Source organism: Octodon degus, unplaced genomic scaffold, assembly GCF_000260255.1.
Source record: "Octodon degus isolate 3935 unplaced genomic scaffold, OctDeg1.0 scaffold00200, whole genome shotgun sequence".
In the NCBI taxonomy this organism is placed as follows: domain Eukaryota; kingdom Metazoa; phylum Chordata; class Mammalia; order Rodentia; family Octodontidae; genus Octodon; species Octodon degus.
The window spans coordinates 199126-223216 of record NW_004524776.1 but is presented as its reverse complement, the minus strand read 5'-3'; the positions used below and the strand labels follow the sequence as shown (position 1 = coordinate 223216).

The 24091-nt window shown below is 40.5% G+C and overlaps 2 protein-coding genes across 7 annotated transcripts in view; one reads left to right on the top strand and one right to left on the bottom strand.

Annotated features, from left to right (window-relative positions):
• Gde1 (glycerophosphodiester phosphodiesterase 1) overlaps positions 1 to 6399 on the bottom strand; it is a 35417-nt gene extending 29018 nt beyond the window's left edge. Inside the window, exon 1 of one of the 2 annotated variants that reach the window (XM_004644482.2) lies at positions 5190 to 6399. In XM_004644482.2, the coding sequence (XP_004644539.1) occupies positions 5190 to 5450 (261 nt within the window). In that variant the 5' untranslated portion in view covers positions 5451 to 6399. The remainder of the gene's footprint in view (positions 1 to 5189) is intronic. The other variant, XM_023704681.1, reaches the window with a different exon arrangement.
• Positions 6400 to 10152: 3753 nt separating this feature from the next.
• Positions 10153 to 24091, top strand: part of Ccp110 (centriolar coiled-coil protein 110) — a 28643-nt gene continuing 14704 nt past the window's right edge. For 4 of the 5 annotated variants that reach the window (XM_023704691.1, XM_023704690.1, XM_023704688.1 and 1 more), the window contains exons 1-6: positions 10153 to 10342; positions 11963 to 12062; positions 14815 to 14970; positions 16956 to 17084; positions 19770 to 21420; positions 23636 to 23766. In XM_023704691.1, coding sequence (XP_023560459.1) covers positions 14830 to 14970; positions 16956 to 17084; positions 19770 to 21420; positions 23636 to 23766 — 2052 coding nt within the window. In that variant the 5' untranslated portion in view covers positions 10153 to 10342; positions 11963 to 12062; positions 14815 to 14829. The remainder of the gene's footprint in view (positions 10343 to 11962; positions 12063 to 14814; positions 14971 to 16955; positions 17085 to 19769; positions 21421 to 23635; positions 23767 to 24091) is intronic. The other variant, XM_023704689.1, reaches the window with a different exon arrangement.

Here is a 24091-nt window from a genome sequence, read left to right as displayed (position 1 = left end):
TGCGTGCCACCATGCCTAGTCTCAAATAACATCTCAGTGTGCCCCAGGGGCAAGGCCGGTAGGGCAGGCCCAGGGATTAAACCCCTGGCCCCTGTGCCTGCTTGCAGGTGCTTTAATCAGCTGAGCTATTTGGCCGGCACCTTTTCTCACTTTTACACAGTAAAATGTTTAAGAATATTAATTATAAGTTTGGGGCCGGGGATATAGCTCAGCAGCATAAGTGCTTACCTGGTATGTGCAAGGTCCTGAGTTCAATCCCTGGTACCACTAAATGAATTAATTAATTAATTAAAATAAATTATAAATTGGAAATGTTCAAAGTGATGAAGAACAGACAACAAAAGCTAAACTCTGATGAAAATAAACTTTCTTTTGAAATCAAGCAGGAGGGCACAGTCTTATCTTTGCAGTCTATATTTGGTAGCTACATACTATTAGGGCTAAAAAGTTCATTAACAATAACCTCATATTCTAAGAAGCTGAATGACTACATTTCACTTCCTCTTTAGACCAGGAATCAGTATGGCCCGGTGCTTATTATTATGATGACCTAAATATCCAAAATATGACTGGAATTTAGCTAATTCCTGAGCAATACAATAGGATGCAGAGCACTATATATATGTTTCATGTCTATGCTTCCTCATTCAGTCAACACTATTTCTATTCAGTCAGACATGCTTTTGGTCAAAACATCATTTAGATCAATAAACACTTACAAATGCATTGTATGGTCAACTCACCGAGTCCTGGGATTGAAGTGGTACACCACTACATTATCTCAAGATAACTTGAGATACTTTTTAAGGCCACTTAAATCAGGGTAAGCAGAAATGCAAAACAATGACAGCAATGTTTTCCTCCTATAGTCATAATCATCTTTCTTTCCATGGCAATACTACCTCGTGTATATCTTACTTTACAGTATTTTATCCAAGCTTTTTGAGTTTATATATGTACGTTCCTCAATATTTTTAGGTTTATTTTCAAACAGGAGGCTGCTTTCACTGTCTCCTTTCACAAAGAAAGAACCCAGGGGACAGAATACCTGTGCTGTTCATCTTATTGGTCAACTTGATAGAATTGACGAAGGCTTAGAAATGAAGTACAGGAAATTTCTGGGTGTGTCTGAGGGCATTTCCAGAGATGACTGGGTCTTTGGGACAGCGCACTGAGGGGTGGGAGGACCTACTCTGAAGGTGGGCAGCACTGGATAGCAGAGTAGAGGCTGACAAAGAAAAGCAGAGAAGCGGAAGCCCACTAGCCCAGGCTTTCACTCTTTCTTGCTTCCCGGCTGCCATGAGGCAAGCAGCTTTCCTCCACCAGGCCCTTCTGCCATGCTTTTGCTGTCACAGGCCTGAATGCAATGGAGCCTGAGGACCATGGACCGAAACTGAGACAGCAGATTAGGGTAGGGGAAGCTGGCTGGGGCAGCAAGTGTGGCCTGTTGATTTTAAAATCCCAGGATGTGTGCACACAACAATTCCCAAAGTTTTGCATGTGGTCTTCTCACAAGAATTCAAACAGGTTTTCCACAAGATGGTCAAGATCTGCCATCAGCCTGAGGGCTGGGTGATACAAAATGATAGTCACTATTGAGTTGCTGCCACTGTGTTTTCTCTTGTATGTATAGCCAACCACATGCGATAGTGTCTATTTCTTTTCTTTTACTTACTTGGCCCAAACTCATTCTGAAAAGCTTACTTCTTTTCCTACCTTTAAGAAAACCTTGCTGCCTTTTTTACTTCTCTTGGCCAAATCTTTGTTCAGAACAGAAAGAACCTTGAAACCACCTTCAGCAGGCGACTCCAGCACCCCCAAATCCGGTCACAAAACCTTTGGAACTATGAGCCAAAAAATATTTTCCTCTTTTAAACTATTGTTCTCGAAAGGTCGTCAAAAAGATGGAAAACTAAGAGATAATTAACATAGCTATACATAAAATTTCGGGGGCCTTTTACTGACTCAAGGGTTGCCCTCCTGGTCTTCCTTCCTTCAGACTTAAGCTTTTTACCTTTACTCTGAAGGATGAAGCCATCTTTGGGTTCTTGGAACAAACAGTTTACATTTTTGGAGGTCTAAGTAGGCCACCTCATTGCGAGATAACATAGAGAAATAAAATAGGGAAAAGGAGACAAGGAAAATCGCGGTTAAAACTGTTCTTTTAAGAAGACTATACCTTCAAAGTCACCCAAAGTGATCCATATCTGTATTCCAAAGGTTTTTTTTTTTTTTTCTTCCAAGCCCATCACCTAAATCTCTTAAAGATGTTAAAGTACTAGGCCATAAATTAGCTTAGTTGCTAAAGTATAGAGCAGAAATTTGACCTTAGGGTAGAAAAACAGATCCAAAGTGTACAAAGAATGTTTCTTAGGGAAAGTAGATCTTTACAAACAAATTGGGCCCACGGCTTTCACATGTCAATTGAGCCTGAGCTATCCATGGATTCACAAAGCCAGACTTCCACCTGTCAAAATAGAATCACTGCCAGCTCGATGTGCCATTTATTTATTTATTTATTTAATTTTATTTTTTGAGGTAGGGTGGTGCTACATAGTTCAGGCTGGCTTTGAACTCAATATGTAGTCTAAACTGGCCTCAAACTCCAGATGATCCTCCTGCCTCAGCCTCCCATGTGTTGGCACTACAGGTGTACACCACTACACCTAGCTAATGTGCCTTTTGAGGACCTTGCCCTCTAGCCATCTATTTTCATTTATTAATTCTGCTTAGCAAAACCTTTCCATGTCTGCCACTGAGGCATTCTGAAATTCTCTTCTGTGCTTAAGAACATGACTTGAGGTCACCACTCCATGCACTGTCCAGCAAAAAGTCAAGCATCACAAACTATTTGGTAAACACCATTATTATTTCCATCTTACAGAGAGGCAACTGAGGTCAGGGCTGTGACTAGGGCAAGGAGCAGTGTGTCTGGGGCTCTGGCTTGCCACATCGTAGTCATGACCGTAACAGGAACACAGGAAATTTAAGAAACTTATTCATTATACGATACTGTCTATTTCTAGCAGGGCAAAGATAGGGACAGGTAGCCCAGATTTTCACATCCTGGAACATACTCAAGTCTATGACAAAAAGTACTGGAACTTGAAAACAACAGGCAGAATTCTAGAAGGAGCTTTGTGTATTTGTATCAGTTTTATTACCTATTCAATGTTAAAACAATATATTAAAGAAATGAGATCAGATAATACAGGTATCCCTTGAGATCCATGCGTGATTGATATCAGATTCCATATAGACTCCAAAATCCACAGATGCTGAAGTCTTTTATAAAAATGTGGTGGGGGTCTCACCTGCCGAATGGCCACCAGCGTGTTCTCAGTGGTATAAGTACACACTTATAATCTCAGTACTGTGGGAGGCTGAGGCCAGAGCATGGCAATTCAAGCCCAGCCTGGGCAACCCAGTGGGACACTGCCTCAAAAAATAAAAAGGTTTTATCTGTTTTCTCATTAAAATGAAAAGATAAATAAAATAAAATAAAATAAAATAAAATAAAAAGGGCTGGCAATGTAGCTCAGAAGAAAGGTCCTGGATTCAATTTCCAATAAACAACAACAACAACAAAGTATAGTTCTTGCACATACTGTATACTAGGAACATCCTTTGGTATGCTTTTTCTATTTTCCTTCTTTCTTGTCATATCTATTTCTATTTCTTTTTCTTTTTATTTATGTGTGTGTGTGTGTGTGTGTGTGGCCAGCTCAGCCCACCAGGGGGCGGGGCTGGCTGGCATGTGTGCTGGGGGATTGAACCGCAGTCCCTGTGTTTGCTAAGCTTCTTCCAAGTAGGTGCTTTAGACCACTGAGCCATCTCACCAGCCCCTATTTATTTTTCTTTTGTGGTGCTTAGAACTGAATATAGGGCCTTCAAAATGTTACATTTCCAGTCCATTTTTACTTTGAGACAGAGACTCACTAAATAATTAAGTTGCCAAGGCTGGGCTTGAACTTGGAATCTTCCTGCCTCAGCTCTGAATGCTATCATTATAGATCACGTACCACCATACCTAGCTCTAGGGGCCAGGGAGATGGCTCAGTGGAATAAGTGCTTTCCTGGCAAGTTCAATCCCTGGTTCTGAAAAAAAAAAAAAAAAAAAAAAAAAAAACCTTCACCATTCCTAGCTCCATGTACTTTATAATACTTAATACAATGTAAGTGATTCATCATTAGTTGTTATACTATAATGCTCACTACAGATAAGTAATTTGCTTTTGGATATTTTAGGTCCTTGGGTAGTTGAATCCATGAATGTTAAAACCACAGCTAGTAGAGCCAAAATGCTTAATTCACTTAAAAGTTTTTCTTTATAATGAAGTCTGGACCCAGCCAAGAGCTGGAAGATCTCAGGAATATCTTGTGGTGTTGCTACATAGTTCAGGCTGGCTTTGAACTCAATATGTAGTCTAAACTGGCCTCAAATTATCAGGAGTCCAGCTGCTAGGGACATGTGAATGTATGTATAGGTGCAAGCGTGTGCTTGCCTAGGAAGAAAGCAGATGGAGAGGTAGACCAAGTAATTTAGAAAACAAGTAAATACGTTTTCAGAGGTGGGTGATCCATAAAGAATAAATTCATTTACTGACCAAGGCCCTAGTAGACACAGCCCATGTCGTAGTTCATTGACACATGGGATTTTGTTCTATTCCTTCGAGTCAGGCCACTCTTGGTTAACGCTCCAACTCCTGTCTGACCTCCGGACCTTTCCACTTGACGCCTCTTCTTCCTGAACACCTTCCCAGCAGATCTCACGGCTGGCTCCTTTTCGTAATTCTGGTTTCAGTACCAATATCACTTCAGAGAGAATTTGTCCGACCACAGTACTCTAAGCCTTCCCTCTCAATACTTCATCTTTTTACAATTTAACTCCTTTCACTGTCTTGCACACTTAAGAACTGGCTCCCAACTCCGATGTAACCCCCGGGAAAAGGAGGGACCCTGTGTCTCGTTTATGGCTGCACCCTTGCGTCCGTAGCAACTATCTGTACAGTTGCTGTATTCTGTAAATCTTGAAGTCGGCAGATTCCTAGAAATCGGACGGAACCGAGGGGCTGCGGGGTGAGCTCCTTGGGGACGACTAGGGAGCAGGGAAGGCTGTCAAGGCAAGCAAGCCCCGGCCGAGGAAGGGCAAGCGGAAGTCGAGGGGCGCGAGGCGTGGGGGGTCTCACCTGCCGAATGGCCGCCAGCGTGTTCTCGGGCGCGTCGTGGCTGCCACCGCGATGGGCGATGGCCGAAACGCGGTCCCGGGGCTTGAGCACCTGCAGGACCCTGCGGGAGGGCACCGGCTCAAAGCTGAAGAAGCGCAGCAGCACGTAGAGGCTACCGGTGAGGAGGCAGGCATTGAAGGGGCTGCGCGTCACCACCAGGAAGAGCACCAACAGAAAGGAGAAGGGGCCCAGGAGGCCCCCCTGCTCCTCCCACAGCCACATGCCGGCGCCCGCACCGACACGGACAGGAGTCCCGGACCCGCCGGGTAGGGGTGAGAGGCCGCGGAATCCGCCGCAGCCGGAACCCTCCGAGCGGACTAGCGCCGCACAATGGCGGCGGCGGATACATCCCGAGACGAAGCCGGCCCACAGCCAATCAGGAGCCGGGATGTCCAGCGCTGGGGGCGGAGCCGCTTCCCGGCGACCGGGCGGGACTGGGCTCCAGGGCTCGAGTTCCAAAGTGCCGTGGGGTTATCTTGGGATCGCGTTGTCAACCCTCAGGTTCAGACTCCTCAGCCCAGTAGGGGAGGGAGGAGGTCGGTGGAGATCTAGAGGACTTCTGGGTTTGCCCTCAAGCGACTGAGCTGGGAACCCTATCCTATTTGGGCGTTTTCAGTGCAGCATGTGCCAAGCAGCACCAGTCCGCCTGCTGTGAAGTGGACTGACAGGCTCCCACCTCCGAAGAGTTTTACGTTGTGGAAGGGCGGAGTAATAGCGTTAGCAGTACAGCCAGTTTGTTTCTATTTTATTTGTTTAATACAGCTAACGTTTACAGAACACCTATCTTGTCCCAGGTACAGTGTTAGTAAACACTGTATGCATAGTATGCATTTTGTCTTACTTGGTGGGAGACCACTACAAGGATGAGACCTAGTTTGCTAACTCTTTGGAGATGAGTGGGAGACCACTGTTAGGTCTTAGCCTACTAAAGCATTAAAACCACTATTTGTGTTTGCTTCTGGGATCATCAGGAACTTAGAAGCCCTTTCTGCTATAAAAATAAAAGGAAAATAGAAAAGTGACTTTCCGCTTGGGCCCACAAATGCACAATGGAAAACTTTGCTCTCAGGAGCAGAGCAAAGCCCGCAGTGGTAAAATATACCTGCATTCCCAGCACTTAGGAGGCTAAGGCAGGGGGATTGGTGTGAGCTACAGGTTAGCCTGGGCAATCCAGTGAATTTAAGGCTAGCCTGGAATATATAACAAGACCCTGTCATAAATAAATAAATAAATAAATAGCAGTACAAAGCTTGACTTTCATTTTGTTTGTTACTGTAAAAATTTAGGTCAAATCACATCTCAGCTCTGATACGGATATATTAATCATTTAGGAATTGTTAGTCTAAAAGTAGGTAAAACATGCTTGATTAGCCCTAAATTTACATGATCTTGGCCCCTTTCCAGAATAAGAATGTGAAGATAGGGATTTACAGGGACATTTCTGCTGCCTCAGATCTCCCGCCATTGTTCTAAACCTATGATGGCCAGGATTCCAGGAGAGGCTGAGCACCACAAAAATGAAACCTCCACAAATTGAGACAAGCCTTTCAGACATGAGGATTCCAGAGCTATTATTATAGACAGCTAAGTTAGGTAGAAATTAATATACAGTTAGAGAGGGATTTGGGCCTTCAAAGAAGACAGCACAAAAAATAAAGATGGAATTGTGACTGAAGGTGAATCTGAAAACAGTCAGGCCTCAGGGTAGAAAAGCAATAGGCAGGCTTGTGGGTCTTCCTGGAGAGAAACTGTGGAAGCCAGCCTGCAAACTGACCGAGGAAGTACAGGAGGAAAAAAAGAGGAGACAAATTTGTAACCTAGGGGGACTACAGGCTAGAAGTGTACAAGGTTCCATTTTTATTAGAAAAACAAGATAATGTGGCAACCAAACAATCTAGGGTTCAAGAAAATGCAACTGCTTTACAAAGAACATAACAGCTTTATACCCTGATATGTAATTTTCTTTGGCCCTTTGCTGAGTGTTGTCCTGCCCTAGGGTATTGTGAGGAGCAATATTTGTGCACACAAACAAGGAAGGGAGCAGCCTTCCATGCCCTCTCCCCTCCCTGGGGAGAGTCAACAATACCTAGGTCCCAGCGGCTGATCAGGTAGCCTGGACTCCAGCAATAAATAGCAACCTGAGATTATACTGTAATTAGCACCACCTGGTCCAGTGAAGCCAGATAGCCAATCAGACACATAGGCAGGTGATCAGAACCCTAGACCCTACTCTCCCTTTCCAAGAATTCCCTTCATCTTTCCATATACCTTTGCTATGTGACTCATTTCTCTGTTCAATCAATATTAAGTAAATTGCTAAACTTGTAATCTTACAGGTTGATTGTAGTCATGTTGTAGGCAGCTAAATTAGATTTAAAAAATTATAGGCAGGCAGACAGGGCCAGGCCCTCAAGGACAATATGGAAGACAAGGTGACTTTGCAACTTTGGAAGAGACAGACACTTCTGCTTTGGGACAAACTTCAAGACAAAAGAGTAGGGTCGGAGAAATAGCTCAGTAGAATAAGTGCCTGCCTGGCAAGCACAGGGTCCTGAGTTCAATCCCCAGTACCACCAAAAAAAAAAAGTGACAAAAGAGTAAACAAATACAGCTGCATACTTTCCTAAGGATGAATATGCTAAATAGGTATCAATCACCTTGAAAGAGCCACTAAGCCAACCCCAACAGGAAGAGACCTTGTTTTATATTCTTGTCTCCTTGCTACGTGACTTGCTTCCCCATTTGATCCTGATTTTAATCAGTTTTACCTGAGCAATGGTGCTTGTAATCTTATTGGTTGACCATAGTTTTGTCCCACCTCATGCCCACCTAAGCGAGTTCTCATGTTCTCCACCACCTTAGACGTGCTTCACCATACAGTTTTACTCTATAAAAGTCCCTGGAAGAGACAGCTTCCCAGGGACAAGCCACTTGGGGTCCCCCCTTCTGTCCCTCTCTAGGACAGGAGCTTTCTTTCCCCCATAAATATATTCTGCTCCTAACCTCCATTTGTTCCTAAAATTCATTTTTTAATTTTAGAGAACATGAACTTGTCCCAGGTAACTTTCAGGTTGGGAGTTTCATTTTTTCCACCTATATCAGTCTGATCCATATTGTACTCCCAACTGTGATTTTGCTGTACAAGTTATCCCCGACAAAGAGAAGAGCCTGTTTGCTGTACAAATTATCCCTGATGAAGAGTCCATGTGAACACACATCCCTCTCCTGCTTCTCAGGAGCTTTCTCCTATTAAAGCGTTCCTATTCTTAACTTGTTTTGTCCCTTGGTATAAACAATTTTTTAATCTATTTATTTATTTATTTATGGTGGTTCCAGGGATCCAACTCAGGACCTTGCATTTGCCAGGCAAGCACTTATTCCTCTGAGCTATCTCTCCAACTCCTTTGTCCCTTAGAATTCATTCTTTACTATTTCGGGGACGTATAAATTAGGAACGTCTGACATCTAGCAGATTGGGAGTTATGTTTTTTTTATATCAATAGTAACTGGAATGATATTGCAATAGCCTCAAAAGAATAATTTCAGAAGAATTTTCTAGAGTAGGAGGGAATGAAAAAACGTAGGAAAGGTACACAATTGGGCTATGGACCTGGCAGGATTTTAGTGATTTCTTCATTTTATAAATAAGGAAACTGAGAGATGAAGTGAACTGAAACAAGGTCATTTGTAATCATGGCTTGTGACCTTTCACTGTTCCTCATCTTACTAATCTTTTCCTTCTACTAAAGTCATAAGCACAGACACTGTGCAAAAGTTACTGCAATCATATCTTATGATAGGCCTTTTTTTTTTTTTTTTTTTTAGATAGGGTCTTACTATATAGTTCAGGCTGCAGGTGAACTAACTACATAGCCCAGGGCAGCCTTGAACTTGTGAACAATCCTCCTGCCTCACTCTCCAGAGTTTTGGAGGTTACAGGTGTGCACTGCCAAGCCTGGCTTGATAGTCACTTTTAAGATTTTGTTTTGTTTTTGACAAGGCTTCACTGTGTAGTACAGGTCAGGCTTACTTGAGCTTGTTATGTAGCTCAGGCTAGCCTGTAGTTTAGAAACCTTTGCCTCAACCTCCCTGGTATAACGGATGTGACAGTCTCTTTTTAAGAGTCCTGTTTTACATATGCAAAAATAGGCATGGGAAGGAGAATCAGTGAGAGAGGTTAAAGTTGAGTTAGGAAATAGAAATGACAAGTCATATTTTTCAAAGCTGATGATATGGAGGTTAGGTAGAGAAATTGGTATAAGGTTCAGGGATGTTATTTCTGCCTCTTGGATCTGTTGCTTTTTCCCCGAATACACATTTTCCCACTGATTTCCAAAAGGACACAGATGTCTCAAGACTTTGGATTTGGCAATTTTTAAAAAAAGTTTTTTTTAATTTTAGGGAAGGGTCTATAGGAGATTCAGGGTTTCACTACCAGATCGGACTCGTAGTGATCCGCCTGTTTACAGCCTCCCAAGAGCTGGGATTACAGGCTCGCACCACCACGCCCAGACTCTATCACCGTCTCAGCGCGGCCCGGGGGATCGAACCCTCCGGCCCTAAACCTGCTTGCAGGCACTTTAATCCGCTGAGCTGTTTGGCCAACTTAGGTGGCAACTTTTTTTTTTTAACCCACAAGTTTTGATCGATGTTGTATTTTCCAACGACCACATGTTATCTCTATACAGGTAAGTTAAAAAGTGGCAACTTCACGGAAAACTTCAAACTCTAGAAGCGTTTATATTGTATATCAAATTATACTTTTCCAGGCGCCGGCTTGCAGTGAAGTTTATAAATCGCTTGCCGGAAGCGCAGGTCTCCTACCACAGGCGCGCGAGGCACGCTGGGATTTGTAGTTTCTGGAGGCGCAACATTTCAACAGCCCGCGAAGCCACCACAGGAAGTACGGATGCTGGGGGTGGAGTCCAAGTGGCGGCGGCGGCTGCGGTTGCCAGGAGCCCGCGCTGCCGCCGGAGAGACCCGTAATATGGCGGGGAGAAGGAGGAGAAGGAGGCGGCGGACCGAGCTGCAATCTAGCAGAACCGTTTGAGCTGTTTCCTTTCTGACCAGGTCCGTGGCAAGGGAGGAAAGCTCACGGGGTCCTGAGCGGCCAGGTGAGGGCTTGGGCAGCGGGCCCCTTCCCCAGTTGTATCTGCGCTGAGAGGCGACCTGCTGGGCGGAGTTGGCGCCCTGTGGCGTTGAGGATGGGCTCCGGGCTGGGTTCCCGGGCCTCGAGCCCCTAGCAGGCACCAGGGTTGGGGAAGAGGGGTTGGGGGGCAGCCGACGCGGATGTGGTGCTCGGATGCCGGCGTCGCTGGGGTGGGTCCTGGAAGGACGCGAAGGCGGGCGTGGGTCGTGGGGGCTGAGGCAGAAGCGGCGAGGGGAATCAACGGCAGTCCCAGCGGAGTCCCTCCTGTGATGACTGTGCGGGCCGCTTTCTTCTCCCCGCACAGTGCGAGAGAGGCAGGCGTCCCCAGGGTGTGCACTGGCCATTTCTAAACGCCGGTTACCACAACCAAAGGCCCCGGGAGCTCTGTTTACTTGGCCTTTGCTACTCTGGGGCATAAGCAAGGGGATAATAAAGCAGATTCTCTTGATGGCCCCTGATGATGCTAAGTGGGTCCTGCCCTTTTGTTTCTCTCCTTTGGTTAGAATTCTAGTCCCTTATCCGCAGTTCAGGCAAATGGTAGCCTAGCAGTTGATTTGATGGGGTCTGGACACAGTGAAAGGACGCTGCCCCCCAGTGTTTTCAAGTTTGCCTTGAATCTTACTAGCAGCCAAGCCCTGTCATTGTGCCCCGCGAGCTGAGTTATAGGTTAGTGATAAAAATCATCATCGCCATTGGCCACTTCACAAGAAAAGCAGCTCCCATTTATTGATGCTTTTCTGCTTATCCGGCAGAATGCTAGTTGCTGTAAATGCATTAGCTCATTCAGTTCTCACACAGTCCCTTTGAGACAGACACCCTGAAGGTCCCTGTTTTACGGATAGGAAAGCAGGTGCAGTGATGCCAAGTGGCTTGATCTGAATGTGTCTGAATAGGGATCTTCCCCTGTACTTTCTCTGCAAGAAGCTTATGTGTGTCGGGGAAATCTTGTGCTTACCATTCCCTTCAGTGACATGTCTGCTGGGAAGGAGCATATAGGGGCACAAGTTTAGGATTTGCAGAGAAGTTTGGCCAAGGGTCAGTACTTTGGAGTAAATGGAGAAGACAAGGCATGACTGGACCTGCTGCAGCTGACATTATTAATGGAAGGGGACCAGTAATGCTTGATGATAGAGTATTGGGTAGAAGATTTGTGGTTAGGATGCCCTTGTAAGTGAAGGCTCTCAAAATAAAACCTTGCTGACAGTGATAATTGTGGTGTGAGAAACATATTCCTCTGTTGCTTAATCATGGGCTGTAGACTGCTCACTTTTTAAATGGCTACCTTTGCAGTTTAGAGGGACCAGTTTGTTTGGGTAGGATCATCCATGAACTACTATACCATCCTGTAAATTCCATTCTTTCTCTTTAGTTTCTTTGCTGCATAGTTTACTCTTTCCCTTTTTCCCCCCTAGGTTTCATGATATCTTAAGATAATATTGTAAGACAATAATAGTTCTAATGCATCTATTCAATACTTTTATGAAGTATTCTAATATTGTAAGACAATAATAGTTCTAATGCATCTATTCAATACTTTTACACTGCCTACTGTGTACTAACTCTGTTCTGTGTTGTGGGGATTCAGTGAACAGGACTGGGAAGGTACCCTTTCTTATGGAGCTTACCTTTTGGAGGAGGAAGACAGAAATAAACCAAGGAAATAAACAAGATAATTTCAGATAGTGGTAAGTGTTATGAAAAGTAGGAAACAGCCCAGTAATGTGATAGTGACTGAGGCAGGGTTAACTAGGATAGGATAATCAGGGACATCCTCTTTGAGGAGGAGACAGCCAAACTGAGCCTGAAGGAAAAGAAGTCATGCTCCATTTGACATTTTTTATAATCTCCATATTAGCACTTATATTTGAATATTTAATGCGTTGTCATATGTTGTAGGTTATTCTGTAGTAATTATATCTGCAATATGTAGGACATAAATGTATTATTTAAGGATATGAATAACTCATTGAAGCAGTAAGGCATATTTCTATGATGTTGTTAAAACTGTTCCTATATAGGTAGTCCATTTTAAAAAATTTTTCAGACTTTTAAAATTGAATTTCATGCTTTGCCTACATAGCCTTAGAAAATATATTACATTATTTATACAAGTAATATAATCATGTCCTTTGTATTACTGAGTGTAAGTGGTATTTAAAAGTACTTTGAAGTATTTTAGCAGAAATGGATTTATTTCATACCTTAGCTACTGCATATTTTCGTTATTGTAATACAGGTTGAAACCTAGACTAAAAATGGTTATGTGATAAACTGTTTTGCTGTTTTTTTGTTTGTTTTTCTTGTGCACTTGTTTTTGTAGTGCTAGGGATTAAACCTAGGGCCCATGCATGTTGGGCAAGCACTGTATCACTGACTTTTTCTTCAAATAATAAATATGAACTTGCAAAATCATGGCTTTCACACTCTAAAGAACCATGTCTTTGAAATTAAACTCTCACTTTGCATAAATTGAATAGTATAGAAATTACAATTGATGGAAAATTGGGATGTTTTGTTACTGATAAAACTCTGTCAGAATTAGCAATATATTTTTAATCTATTCATAATTTTGAATTTCCTTTGTTCTCGTTTTTAGTTGTACTATAATTTCTTCTGACATTTCAGTACACTAAATTTTTAAGTATTCTGAGGCTGAGTGCAGTATCATATCCTGTCTTCATGTTTGCATATCCCACGGCGTGAATTCAATTTCCCTTCTCCCTCTTTTTTGTTGAGTAATTAATTGTTCTAAAAGGAGCACTTATTAAATTTTCTGTTTCCACACTTTACCAGTTCCCTGCTGGTTATGATTTTAGTAGTGTCTATTGTTATTTTCCCTTGCCTATATAAAAGAAACTTCACCATATATATTGCTATGCAAACAGACAATCAATAAATATAGGAGCCCGGGATAAAGCAGCAGTATAAGTGCCTGCCTGGCAAGTGAAAGGTCCTGAGTTTAATCCCTGATACCACCAAATAAATAAATAAAGCCGTTCCTAAGGAATGATAATAGTAGCTGATTCTTTTGATTACCTGGGATTTTCATAACCACCATCACAGTTTCCTAGAAACTAAAATTACTGCACTGTTGTTTTGAGTAGCTTGATGATGGTTCCAGTATTCAGTAGTAAAGAATTAATCCAAGGGCCAATTTTCTGTTTTTTACTTCTGACTGCATTGGCTGGTGTCCCTGGAGTCTGTCTGTCTCTCTGAATATATATTTTGGTTTGGTTGTTTGAAACAGGATCTCACTATGCAGTTAAGGCCAACCTTTAATTCACTGTTTAGCCTCAGCAGGCCTTGAATTTGTGACTGTGCTCCTGGATCGGGGACCACCTCACCCAGCAAAATTATATTCTTAAAATATACAAGTAAGGCTGTGGAGATAGCCTGGCAAGCGCAGGGACCCAGGTTTGATCCCTGGTACCACATGCCATGTGGACCCTAGAACCCACCGAAACCAGGTGTGGTAGCGCACACCTGTTATCCTGGAACTAGGAAGACTAAGACTGGAGGATCACTATGGGTCTGAGCTGCATATAAAAATAATTTTAAAATTTACCTTATTTAAATAGCCCCCCATTATGCTACAAGAGTATTTTTACTTGGTTCGTTTGTTTGTTTTTAGTGCTCAGCATTGAACCCAGGGCCTTTACACTGAGAGATATGACCAACCTTTTAAAAAACTTTTTCTTTTAAAAACCATTTTAATTTCCTTTAAAAAATTTTTTCAAGCAGTCTCATTAAGGTGCTCAGTTGCCCAGGCAGGACTAAAATTTGCTATCCTACCTCAGCCTCACAGAGTGCTGAGATTATAGGCATTTGCCACTGTAACTGATTGGATTTTACTTTTGTGTGCTATAGTCTTTTTTTCTTTTTCTTTTTGGTCTTTTTTGAGACAGGGTCTTGCAGTTCAGGCAGGCCTTGAGCTCACTTTGTAACCCAGGCTGATCTGTAACTCAACAATCCTGCCTCAGTCTCTTGAGAGCTGGGATTACAGGCAATCACCACCATGCCCAGCTTTATGGTAGAGAGGTTTTTTGTTTATTTGTTTGTTTTTTTGTGCTGTGTAAATGAGCTTTATTGCAGAAAATACATTTTATTTTACAGTCAAATTAATAAAATGGCGCAGAATTTTTATTTTCTTTAAAGTTTTATTGAATTTTTAGTATCCTCTAAATTAGTCACATTTAAAGACTGATTTACATCTGAAAATGTTCATGAAAATTTAATATATGAAAGCAAGTCTTAAGTGAGTAGGATCTTGAGGTGCTTTTATAACCTAGAATTAGCTCCTGAATGATGGGACATTTCCGGGAAGGCCAGTTCTAGGGCTTTTGAATTGTAGGAATATTTCATGCTGTACAAAATTTTGTCAGATAATTAAGGTCTGTTTTCTCAGCACATTAAAAATAACTTTTTTCTTTCTTGTAGAATGATTGTAGGAAGATGGAGGAGTATGAAGAATTCTGTGAAAAAACTCTTGCCAGAATCCAAGAAGCATCACTATCCACAGAAAGCTTTCTGCCTGCTCAGGTTGAAAGTATCTCATTGATTCGCTTCCATGGAGTGGCTGTGCTTTCGCCATTGGTAAACTTCCTTTAAAAAATGCCTAGGGACTGGGGAGATAGCTCAGTGGCATAAGCACCTGCCTGGCAAAAAGATGCCTAATGTTTATTCATAGTTAGAGAGATACAAATGAGTTACAAGATGGCCCTTAAATGCACTTTTCCTAAGAAAGGCCATTTACAGGGGAAATGAGAGGAATAAAGATATGCCATCAGGCCAGTGATAATAGCTCTGACGTAAGTGCCTGTCTGGCAAGTACAAGGTCTTGAGTTGAATCCCTGGTACAAAAAAAAAGTTCCATGTATATAGGATCCTAATAACTTCAATCAGTGTAAGCAATATATGCCATAACATAAGCTAAGACAGATAATATCAATAAGTATGTAAGTAGTGATAGGGGAACCAGAGGAGGTGGGGGGAGAGGGAGAAAAAGGAAAGGGGATTAGGGGAAAAAACTGTTATATGAATGTATAACCACTCCCCAAGATAATTATAAACCACATAAATTACAAACATGTCCTGTGAGTTCAAGGCCAGCCTGGGCTGCATGGTGAGCTCAAGGCCAGCCTAAACTCCATAGTAAGACCCTCTGAAAATTTTTGTGTTTTATTTTGGTGTGACAAGTGTTAAAAGATCAATATTTTCTATTGGCTTTTTGTAATAAATATTTTGTAATGAAACTTTTAAGCATAAAAATGTTTAAAGAATAATACCACAACCATCCATATCTCTTCCATTTTTAAAAAAATTTTTTTGTATTTAGTGCAGGGTCTACAGGGTCTCACTACACAGATCTGACTTGTAGTGATTCTCTTGTTTTCAGCTTCCCAAGTGCTGGGATTACAGGTGCACACCACCATGCCCAGTCTCTGTTGCTGTCTCAGCGTACTCTAGGGCGGGGCTGGTAGGGCAGGCCGGGGATCAAACCTCCTACCCCTGTATCTGCCTAAGCAGGTGCTTTAATCTGCTGAGTTACCTAGCCAGCCCTTCTTCTATTTAAATTCAGTGATTTTTAAACTTTTTAAAAAATGTTTCCTTCATTGTGTTTGTGATTTTATTTGTGTCTGAACACATATATACATTCAAAAAATTGCCTAATGATTTGAAAATTGAAGGCTTTTACAATATTGAGTTTTTAGAGATTGGACTACTTGTCTTTTAGAATGCCTTACATTTTGGATTTTTCAACTGTTTCCTCATAGTGATTTTTAACCTGTTAACACCTACAAACTGGAAGTTAAGTGTGAAAATTTGCTTAGAGTCAAGTAAATATTTTTACAAGAACTCTGGAGATGATGCCATGTACATTATATGAGTTAATCAGAAGTTAAATCAGAAGTTTATAGGTTTAGTTGTCACTCTACGACATTTGTTTGCCATGATGACTACCATTTGGTCATTTGGTCTTTAAAAAGCATAACTTTTTTTTTTTTTTTTTTTGAGATAGGATCTTGCAATGTAGTCTAGGTTGGCCCTGAACTTTCAGTGTAGCCTATGCTGTTCTTGAGCTCATGGCAATCCTCTTATCTCAGCCTTCCAAATGCTGGGGTTACAGGCATGCGCATCCATGCCTAGCACTATGATGATTCTTGGGTAGCTTGCAAATAAGAGAAAATTTTATTTACTATTCACTTACTTATTTTAAATTTATGTACTTGGTACAGGGTCTCACTATGCAGCTCAGATTCATAGAGATCCTCCTATTTTCAGCCCCCCCATCACTGGGATTATAGGCATGAACCACCACGCCCAGACTAAAAATGTTGTTTATTTATTTTTTATTAGTACATTTTTGTGGCACATGATGAAAACATTCCTTGGGAGAGGGAAAAAAAAAATCTTAAAACAATATTTTTATCAGCTATTTGATTATTATTGTCACCTTATTGTACATTGTCTATGACCCCTTTAGTTACTTATTTATGAACAAAATCTTATTTATGAACAAAAACTTCCTGATTTTATGTTTTTATCATTGAGAAATTATATACTTTTATATCTTGCAGCTTAATGCTGAAAAAAGAAAGGAAATACAACAAGAAAAACAGAAAGCACTTGAGATAGAAGTAAAAAAGCAGGTTAATAGGAAGAAAGCTTTACTGACTCGTGTCCAGGAGATTCTTGAAAATGTCCAGGTAGGTAATTCAAACTTTTTACATTTTAACTAAGAAATCATAATGTAAGTAAGTACTGGTGATACTTTTTCAGAAATGTGTTTGCAAATAACTAATTACTAATATGCTTTACCATTGCTTAAGAAGCTTTATAATTTTGTAATGTTCTGTTTCAGTTACTCCACATAGAATTCAGCTGCTCATCAGTGATGCCTAGTACTTGAGTCAAAGGATACTTAGATAGTGGAACTATGCACTGAACATAATTGCTTATTGTCTCTGTCTCATGACTCTAAAAACATTGAATTCTGACTGACAAAATAAAGAATTGGCCATTGTATTTAACCTCTGAACTAATTAGACAATTGACTAAAGAACGTTCTGGTTTTCTGCTAACGTAAATAACTGTCCCCAATTTTTTGATGAAAATTCTGATCTTAGACACAAAAAATACATTGCAGGTTAAGGACATAGAATTAAGTGGATGTATTCTACATCCAAACTGAAATCATTAAGTAACACATCCACACCTGTTACAGTTAAAGAACCTTGGAGTATTTCTTATTTCTACTTTCATTTCTTTCTAGGTAGTGTAGAGTATGGGTAGTAGGTTATAATTTGCAGATTATAATTACCATCCATAACAAATTTAAAACTATTGCATAACACTAACTTAACAAGAATAGGTGGGTTTTTGACTTACTGTATAATTCTCTGTCTCTCTCTCTCTCTCTCTTTTTTTTGGTGGAACCGGGGATTGAATTTAGGCTCTTGTGCTTGCCAGTCAAGTGCTTATTCTACTGAGCCATCTCCCCAGCAAAGTATAGAAGAATTTTTTTTGGGTGGGGGGGCTAGCCCAGGATGCCTTAAGTGCAGGTCGGGTAAGGCATGAGGTTCTGGGGATTTGAACCACAGCATCCTGAGCCTTACTGCTTTGCTTAAGCAGGCACTTAAACAACTGAGCTAATGGGCAGGCCCCCTCATTATTGTAATAAAAATGGCATATTGTTTTTAGTCCATAGAGGAGGATGTCAAATACTATACTACTAATGAAGTTATTTTTTAGTTCTAAAACTTTCTTATTAAAAGAACATATACAATATTGTGCCATAATGAATGAATTATTCAAGTAGAGAAATTTTATGTAATACAAATAGACTTCCAAGGTCTGTTTCACATGTAAAATCTATGATTTTGTGATAGTTTTTTTACTTACGTAGCTTGTCTAACTTAAGGCTTAGTTGAATGACGTACAAAAAATACATAGCTACCAAATATTACAAATGTAAAAATGTGAATAAAAAAAAGTGTTTTGCATAAAACTATGAACATATTCATGGATTTGGCAAAATACTTCTGTTTTGGTTTATTTTGGCCCTGAGGTGGTGACTAAGTATACCTTATTGTACTGTTTATTGTTTAGTACCTGGAGACTGTTGTGTGTCTTGGGATTTGCAAGGTAAAATGAGAGTGCCATGTGACATAGGAAAAAAAAACAGGCACACACAAAACAACCTCAAAATCCTTTAATATTGAAAATATAGGGGTTTATGATAATTTACAGTGATTTCTTTCAGTTTAATATGTGCTTATATAGTTCTTAGTAATTATTCTAGGTCATTTTTCTTTCGCAGAGTTGAAATATTTAGATACAAAATGTAATTTTATTTCTTACATTAGATGCCTGTGGCACATACCTCTTTTCTTTTTCCAAAATGCATTAATAGGTTGATGTTTTAACTCACCATTAGTTGATCTATTTGAAATTTGTTTCATGAATTTTTTTTTTTTCAGAACCGGGGATTGAACTCAGGCCCTTGCACTTGCCAGGGAAGCACTTATTCCACTGAGCCATCTCCCCGGCCCCATGAATTGTTTTTAAGTTGAAATTTTTCTAATTTTTAAGCAACTTAAACAGATGACCTAGTGTTTACTACAACTTTGCCTCGTTTTACAGAGTTTTAGTGAAACTTTGGGGTAAGCATGAGGTACAAGAATCATATTACTAGGGCTGACCTGATAGCTCAGCAGACTAAAGTGCCTGCTTAGGCCAAGTACAGTGGCCAGGGTTTAATCCCTGGCTGCCATCCCTTCCCCGCCCCCGGGGTGCACTGAGATACCTGTAATCCCAGTGCTTGGGAGGCTGTAAACAGGAGAATCAGTACGAGTCCGATCTACATAGCGAGACCCTGTAGACCCTGTAAACCCTGTAGACCCTACCCTAAATACAGGGGGAAAAAAAGTCATTACTGAATTGTCTTTGGCTTATTCAGTGTCCTAAACAAGTTTTTATTTTTTTTCTTAGAGCAAGAATCGTTTATATAAGACATTTAATTATTTGGCATTTGTCACATGTATCCTCAAATGATAGGTGTCATAGAAGGAATAGTTAGTTGTTAATGTTATAACATATAGCCAGAAGAAAGGTAAGAAAATTGCTTATATCTTGAGATTAAATTGTGCATGGATGTGTGTGTGTGTGTGCATCTGTTTACATTTTATCAAATAATACAACTTTATTTTAATAAATAGGCCAGGTTTTTAATTAATAATTTGATTTCCATGTGATATAGGATACCATAGAAACTATCTTTGTTTCTGTTTGTGTTTTCAAATGTCAGAATTTGGAATCTTTAATTCTGTTTTGTTTTAGAAAACAAAAAATTTGTACAGTGAAGACATATTAATTTTTAATATCTTTTGTAGGTCAGAAAAGCATGTAAAGCCAGTGATTTTGATCAGTGGGAGACCGAAATAGTTTACTCTAATTCAGAAGTCAGAAGCTTGAATGTTCCTGCTACATTTCCAAATAGCTTGCCAAGCCCTACTGAACATTCCACTTTAGTAGAGTCTGAAAACATGATGGGGGCTTTGTCCATAGATAATAAGTACCAACATATACCTAATAGGATAGAGTTAGCTAGAGATATGAAAGAATTTAACTCTCCAAAGCAGTGTGATAATTCAAATAGTTGTCACACTGAAACTGAAACGTCTCCAAAGATCTCAGCAACACCGCAAGGGACTTTGTTTTCTGATGGAATGGTCTCCATGACTGAAGACCAAGATCTACCAGTTTTGGCAGAAGTCACCCCAGACCCCTATATAATGAGTCTTCAGAACCTCATGAAAAAGTCAAAGGAATGTATAGAAAGAGAACAGTCTAGATGCAGTCTAAGAAGCAGTGCAAAAAGGATTGCCAATGAGAGTCACTCAGACAAAGAAAATGATGCTACTAAAGTGAGCGAGTGTATGAAGGAAAACGCCCTGTCGATAGGCAAACCCTGTGGCCCAGTGATTCCTGACAAACCAAGCCTTAATAAATCAAATGTTCTTCTCCAAGGTGCATCCTCTCAAGCAAGCAGCACGAATACATCTGTTTTAGCTAGGTTTTCTAAAGTAGATATTCCTATACAAACTGACCATCCCACTGTTCTGGATTCTGAGGCTGATCTTAAAGTTAGTCCCACTTTTATTACTAAAAATAATGTGATCAAAAGTCTTACAGGTTCATATGCCAAATTACCTAGTCCTGAGCCAAGTATAAGCCCTAAAATGCATCGGAGGCGTTCCAGGCCAGCATCAGTATGTCATATACTTATAAATAACCCAATAAATGCCTGTGAGTTAAGCCCTAAAGGAAAAGAACAAATAGTGGACATAATTCTTCCAAATACTGATGAAAAAACAAGTGCATCTGAAACTGTGCCAAAGTTACCAATTGATTTAACAGGAGTTTGTTCAAGCAAGACTTCTGTCAGCGAAAATGCTACTGAAGTGATAGAAGATATGGCTGTAGGTAAGTCAAGTCAGATGTATCAATCTTTGGGAAATCAGTTAGAAAATAAAGTAACATGTGGACTTGCTGCTGTGGAAAGTCAGTTACTGTCTGATGCTAGAGGAGCACAGGAAATGAATACTTCTTGTATTCCAGGGCCCAAATTACATGAGCTGTGTGCTACTACCAGTCAGTGTATAGCAGGTCAAAACTTGGGAACTGTGAGTGGATTTACGTCAGTCAGTATGTTAGAGAAAAACTCCTGCAGTTTGCAGATGGAACTGAATAAGTCTTATGATGTGAAACATCCATCTCCTTTACTGATGCAAAACCAGAACACCAGACAGCAGATGGATACACCGATGGTGTCCTGTGCAAATGAACAGCTTTTGGATAACAGCTTTGAAAAAGTGAAGCGGAGACTTGATCTAGAGATGGATAGTTTGCAGAAGGAAAACTATTCGTATGTCGTAACCAATGGAATAGCTGAAGAGGAGAGGCAGCATTTGCCAGAGAAAAGATACCCTAAGGGATCTTTCTATATTCACAAGAATAAAATGCTAGAAACCAACACCAGAGGTAAGGAAATTTTGAAATACTTCATAGCTCCCGAGAACGTGGACTTTTCTTTTAATACATCTGTTTGTTTGTTTGTTTGTTTGTTTGTTTGTTTGTTTGAGACAGGGTCTCACTAAGTAGTTCAGGTTGGACTTGAGCTCATTATATAGCCCAGGTTGGCCTGAAACTTGTAGCAATCCTCCTGCTTTGGTCTCCTGAGTGCTGGGATTACAGGCATGTTCCACCACCCCTGGCTTATTTTAATACTTTTAATTGACATTTTTTTTTTTAAAAAAAAAGAGGGCCTTCTCCTGTTCATAAGGGCACTTAATTTCATTTATCTTACTACAAAATATATAATTAGCTATAGTTTATTGCCATGTTTTAGGCTTTTGGAAAGATTTGGGGTTTTTTTGTGTGTTTTGTTTTATTTGTCTTTTTTGAGACAGTGTCTTGTTATGCAGTTCAAACTGGCATTGAGCTTACTTTGTAGCCCAGGCTGATCTCTAACTCAACAATCCTCCTGCCTCAGCCTCTTGAGTGCTGGGATTACAGGTGTGTGCTTCCATGCCAAGTTTAAGAATTTTCTTATAATAACAAAGCTTTCACAGTGCACTTGAAATTGAAGGAAATATTAGTGACTAGAAGAAATAATTCTTCTGTGAAACATCATGGCTTTAATTCAGTGTATGGCTATCATGTCTTCCTTTGGGTATCGTTTGCATGTTTTTGCTGCTGCACCCTTTATCAGATCTTCATATATAGTTGCCCCTTCAGTAAACATTATGACCAAATTACTAGAGTATATATCACAAATCAGGCTTGGGGAGGCTGGGCATGATGGCACACACCTGTAACCCCAGCACTCAGGAGGCTGAGGCAGAAGGATTGCTGTGAGTTCAGGCCAGGCTGGGCTACACACTGAGTTCTAGGCCAAAAGAAAGTGGGGGGAGCTTATAGTGGTGTTCAAAGAATTATTCTTTATCAACATTATTTCATATTTCTTTTTGTATCCAGTTTTATAGTAAGAACCTATCTATGTATTTCTCTTCATTGCTTTTTCTTGTTCTGGTTTGGAATTCATCATTGCTGATGAGGACGTCAATCAAGAAAACCAAGTTTAGGGCAGAATTCTTAAAACTCCCTTCATATTAGCTCAAATAAAAGTGGTTGTTATTTGGGAAGCCAACTTGGATTCTGCAGGGAGACAATTTAGCATGGCTACAAGCTGCCTCTGACTAGCAAGTGAACACAAAAGCAGCATGCAGGATGATGTCTGTTAGGGAGGCCACCAGGTAACTGTTAAGATGGGCAAAGGAAACAGTGTGACATGCTTAGCACTGCCTCCTTACGTATCTCCATTTGTAGAGCTCTTAGGATAGAACCTAACTGACTCCTGTCAGTTGAATGGTTATGTTGAATACTCTTTCCTTTCTTGGAGGTTGTAATTCTGTTACTTTTCTTGATTCTCTTGCCTTGGAAAAGCCATCCATAAATAATGCAAATGCAAATGTTGTAGCACAGTAAAATGTACTTAGGAACGAATTATGGGAAGATTATAGCAGTCAAACAATAGCACATAGTACACTTGAGTAAAAATCACTGTATATTTATGGAGAATGATTCCTTGTGAAGAAATACTTACTATGTATGCGTAATAGTTGGTATTTCAGTGTTTCCATACTGTTTAGTTTGCATAGTTCTGTTTTCTTTTAATTTTTTTAGTTGATAACCAAAATAATCTGGAATTTTAATATAGTCTTTTTTTGGAACCTCTTTGAGCTGAGAAAGCTTCACACTATCAAAGTATCATTTACTTTAGAATCAAAACAAAGCAAAACTTCAAGGTATAAAACCAGAGAGCCTGGAGAAGGACAAAGACCAAAAGAATTAATAGTGGCATGGTGTGTTTGAGGATCACATTTTGAAGTTAATTAGATTCTGGGACTCTTGACCATATAGTCTCAGCTGATCAGGTTGGATCATGATGGGGTTGGGTCCATTGGATGAGTGGAGACAGATGATGAGATGCAAGTCTGTCTTTATTGGCAAACATGAAATAAGAGGAATGTTGGGTGACAGTATGGTTCAAACTGGTGACCTGGCTCTGTCTTGCTTGAATGATGTCAGGTGCAGGAACACCCTCTGGTCAGAAGCATAATTTAAATTGATAGTATTAAATATCAGCCAAGTAGGTAGTAAATTTTCTAAATTGAGGGAACTTTTGTCTTTTCAGAAGGTGAGGAGATACTAACAAGCAAGATGTTAGCTTTTGAAGAAATGCGGAAAAGACTAGAAGAACAGCATGCCCAGCAATTGTCACTACTCATAGCTGAGCAGGAAAGGGAGCAGGAAAGACTGCAAAAGGTGAGGACTTAAAATGTAGAGGGATGGGACTGCTGAGTGAAAGTTGCTCATATATGCCTATGGATTGGGGCCATGTCTAAAATACTTGGAATTCTTCTGTATCTTAATGTGGTCCCACTGGCAAAGGTATGGGGCAAGCAATATTTTCACAGGTGAGGTCTCAAGGTTAAAGAATGCACTTGTGTTAGACATCAGCAACAATAGCAGACAGCGTGGAGCAGAGCAGAGAGCCAAAGCAAGAGCTGCCTGTCTTTATTGTATAAAAATTTTTTTTTCTTTCCGGTACCAGGGATTGAACTCAGGATGTTGAGCATGCCACACAGGT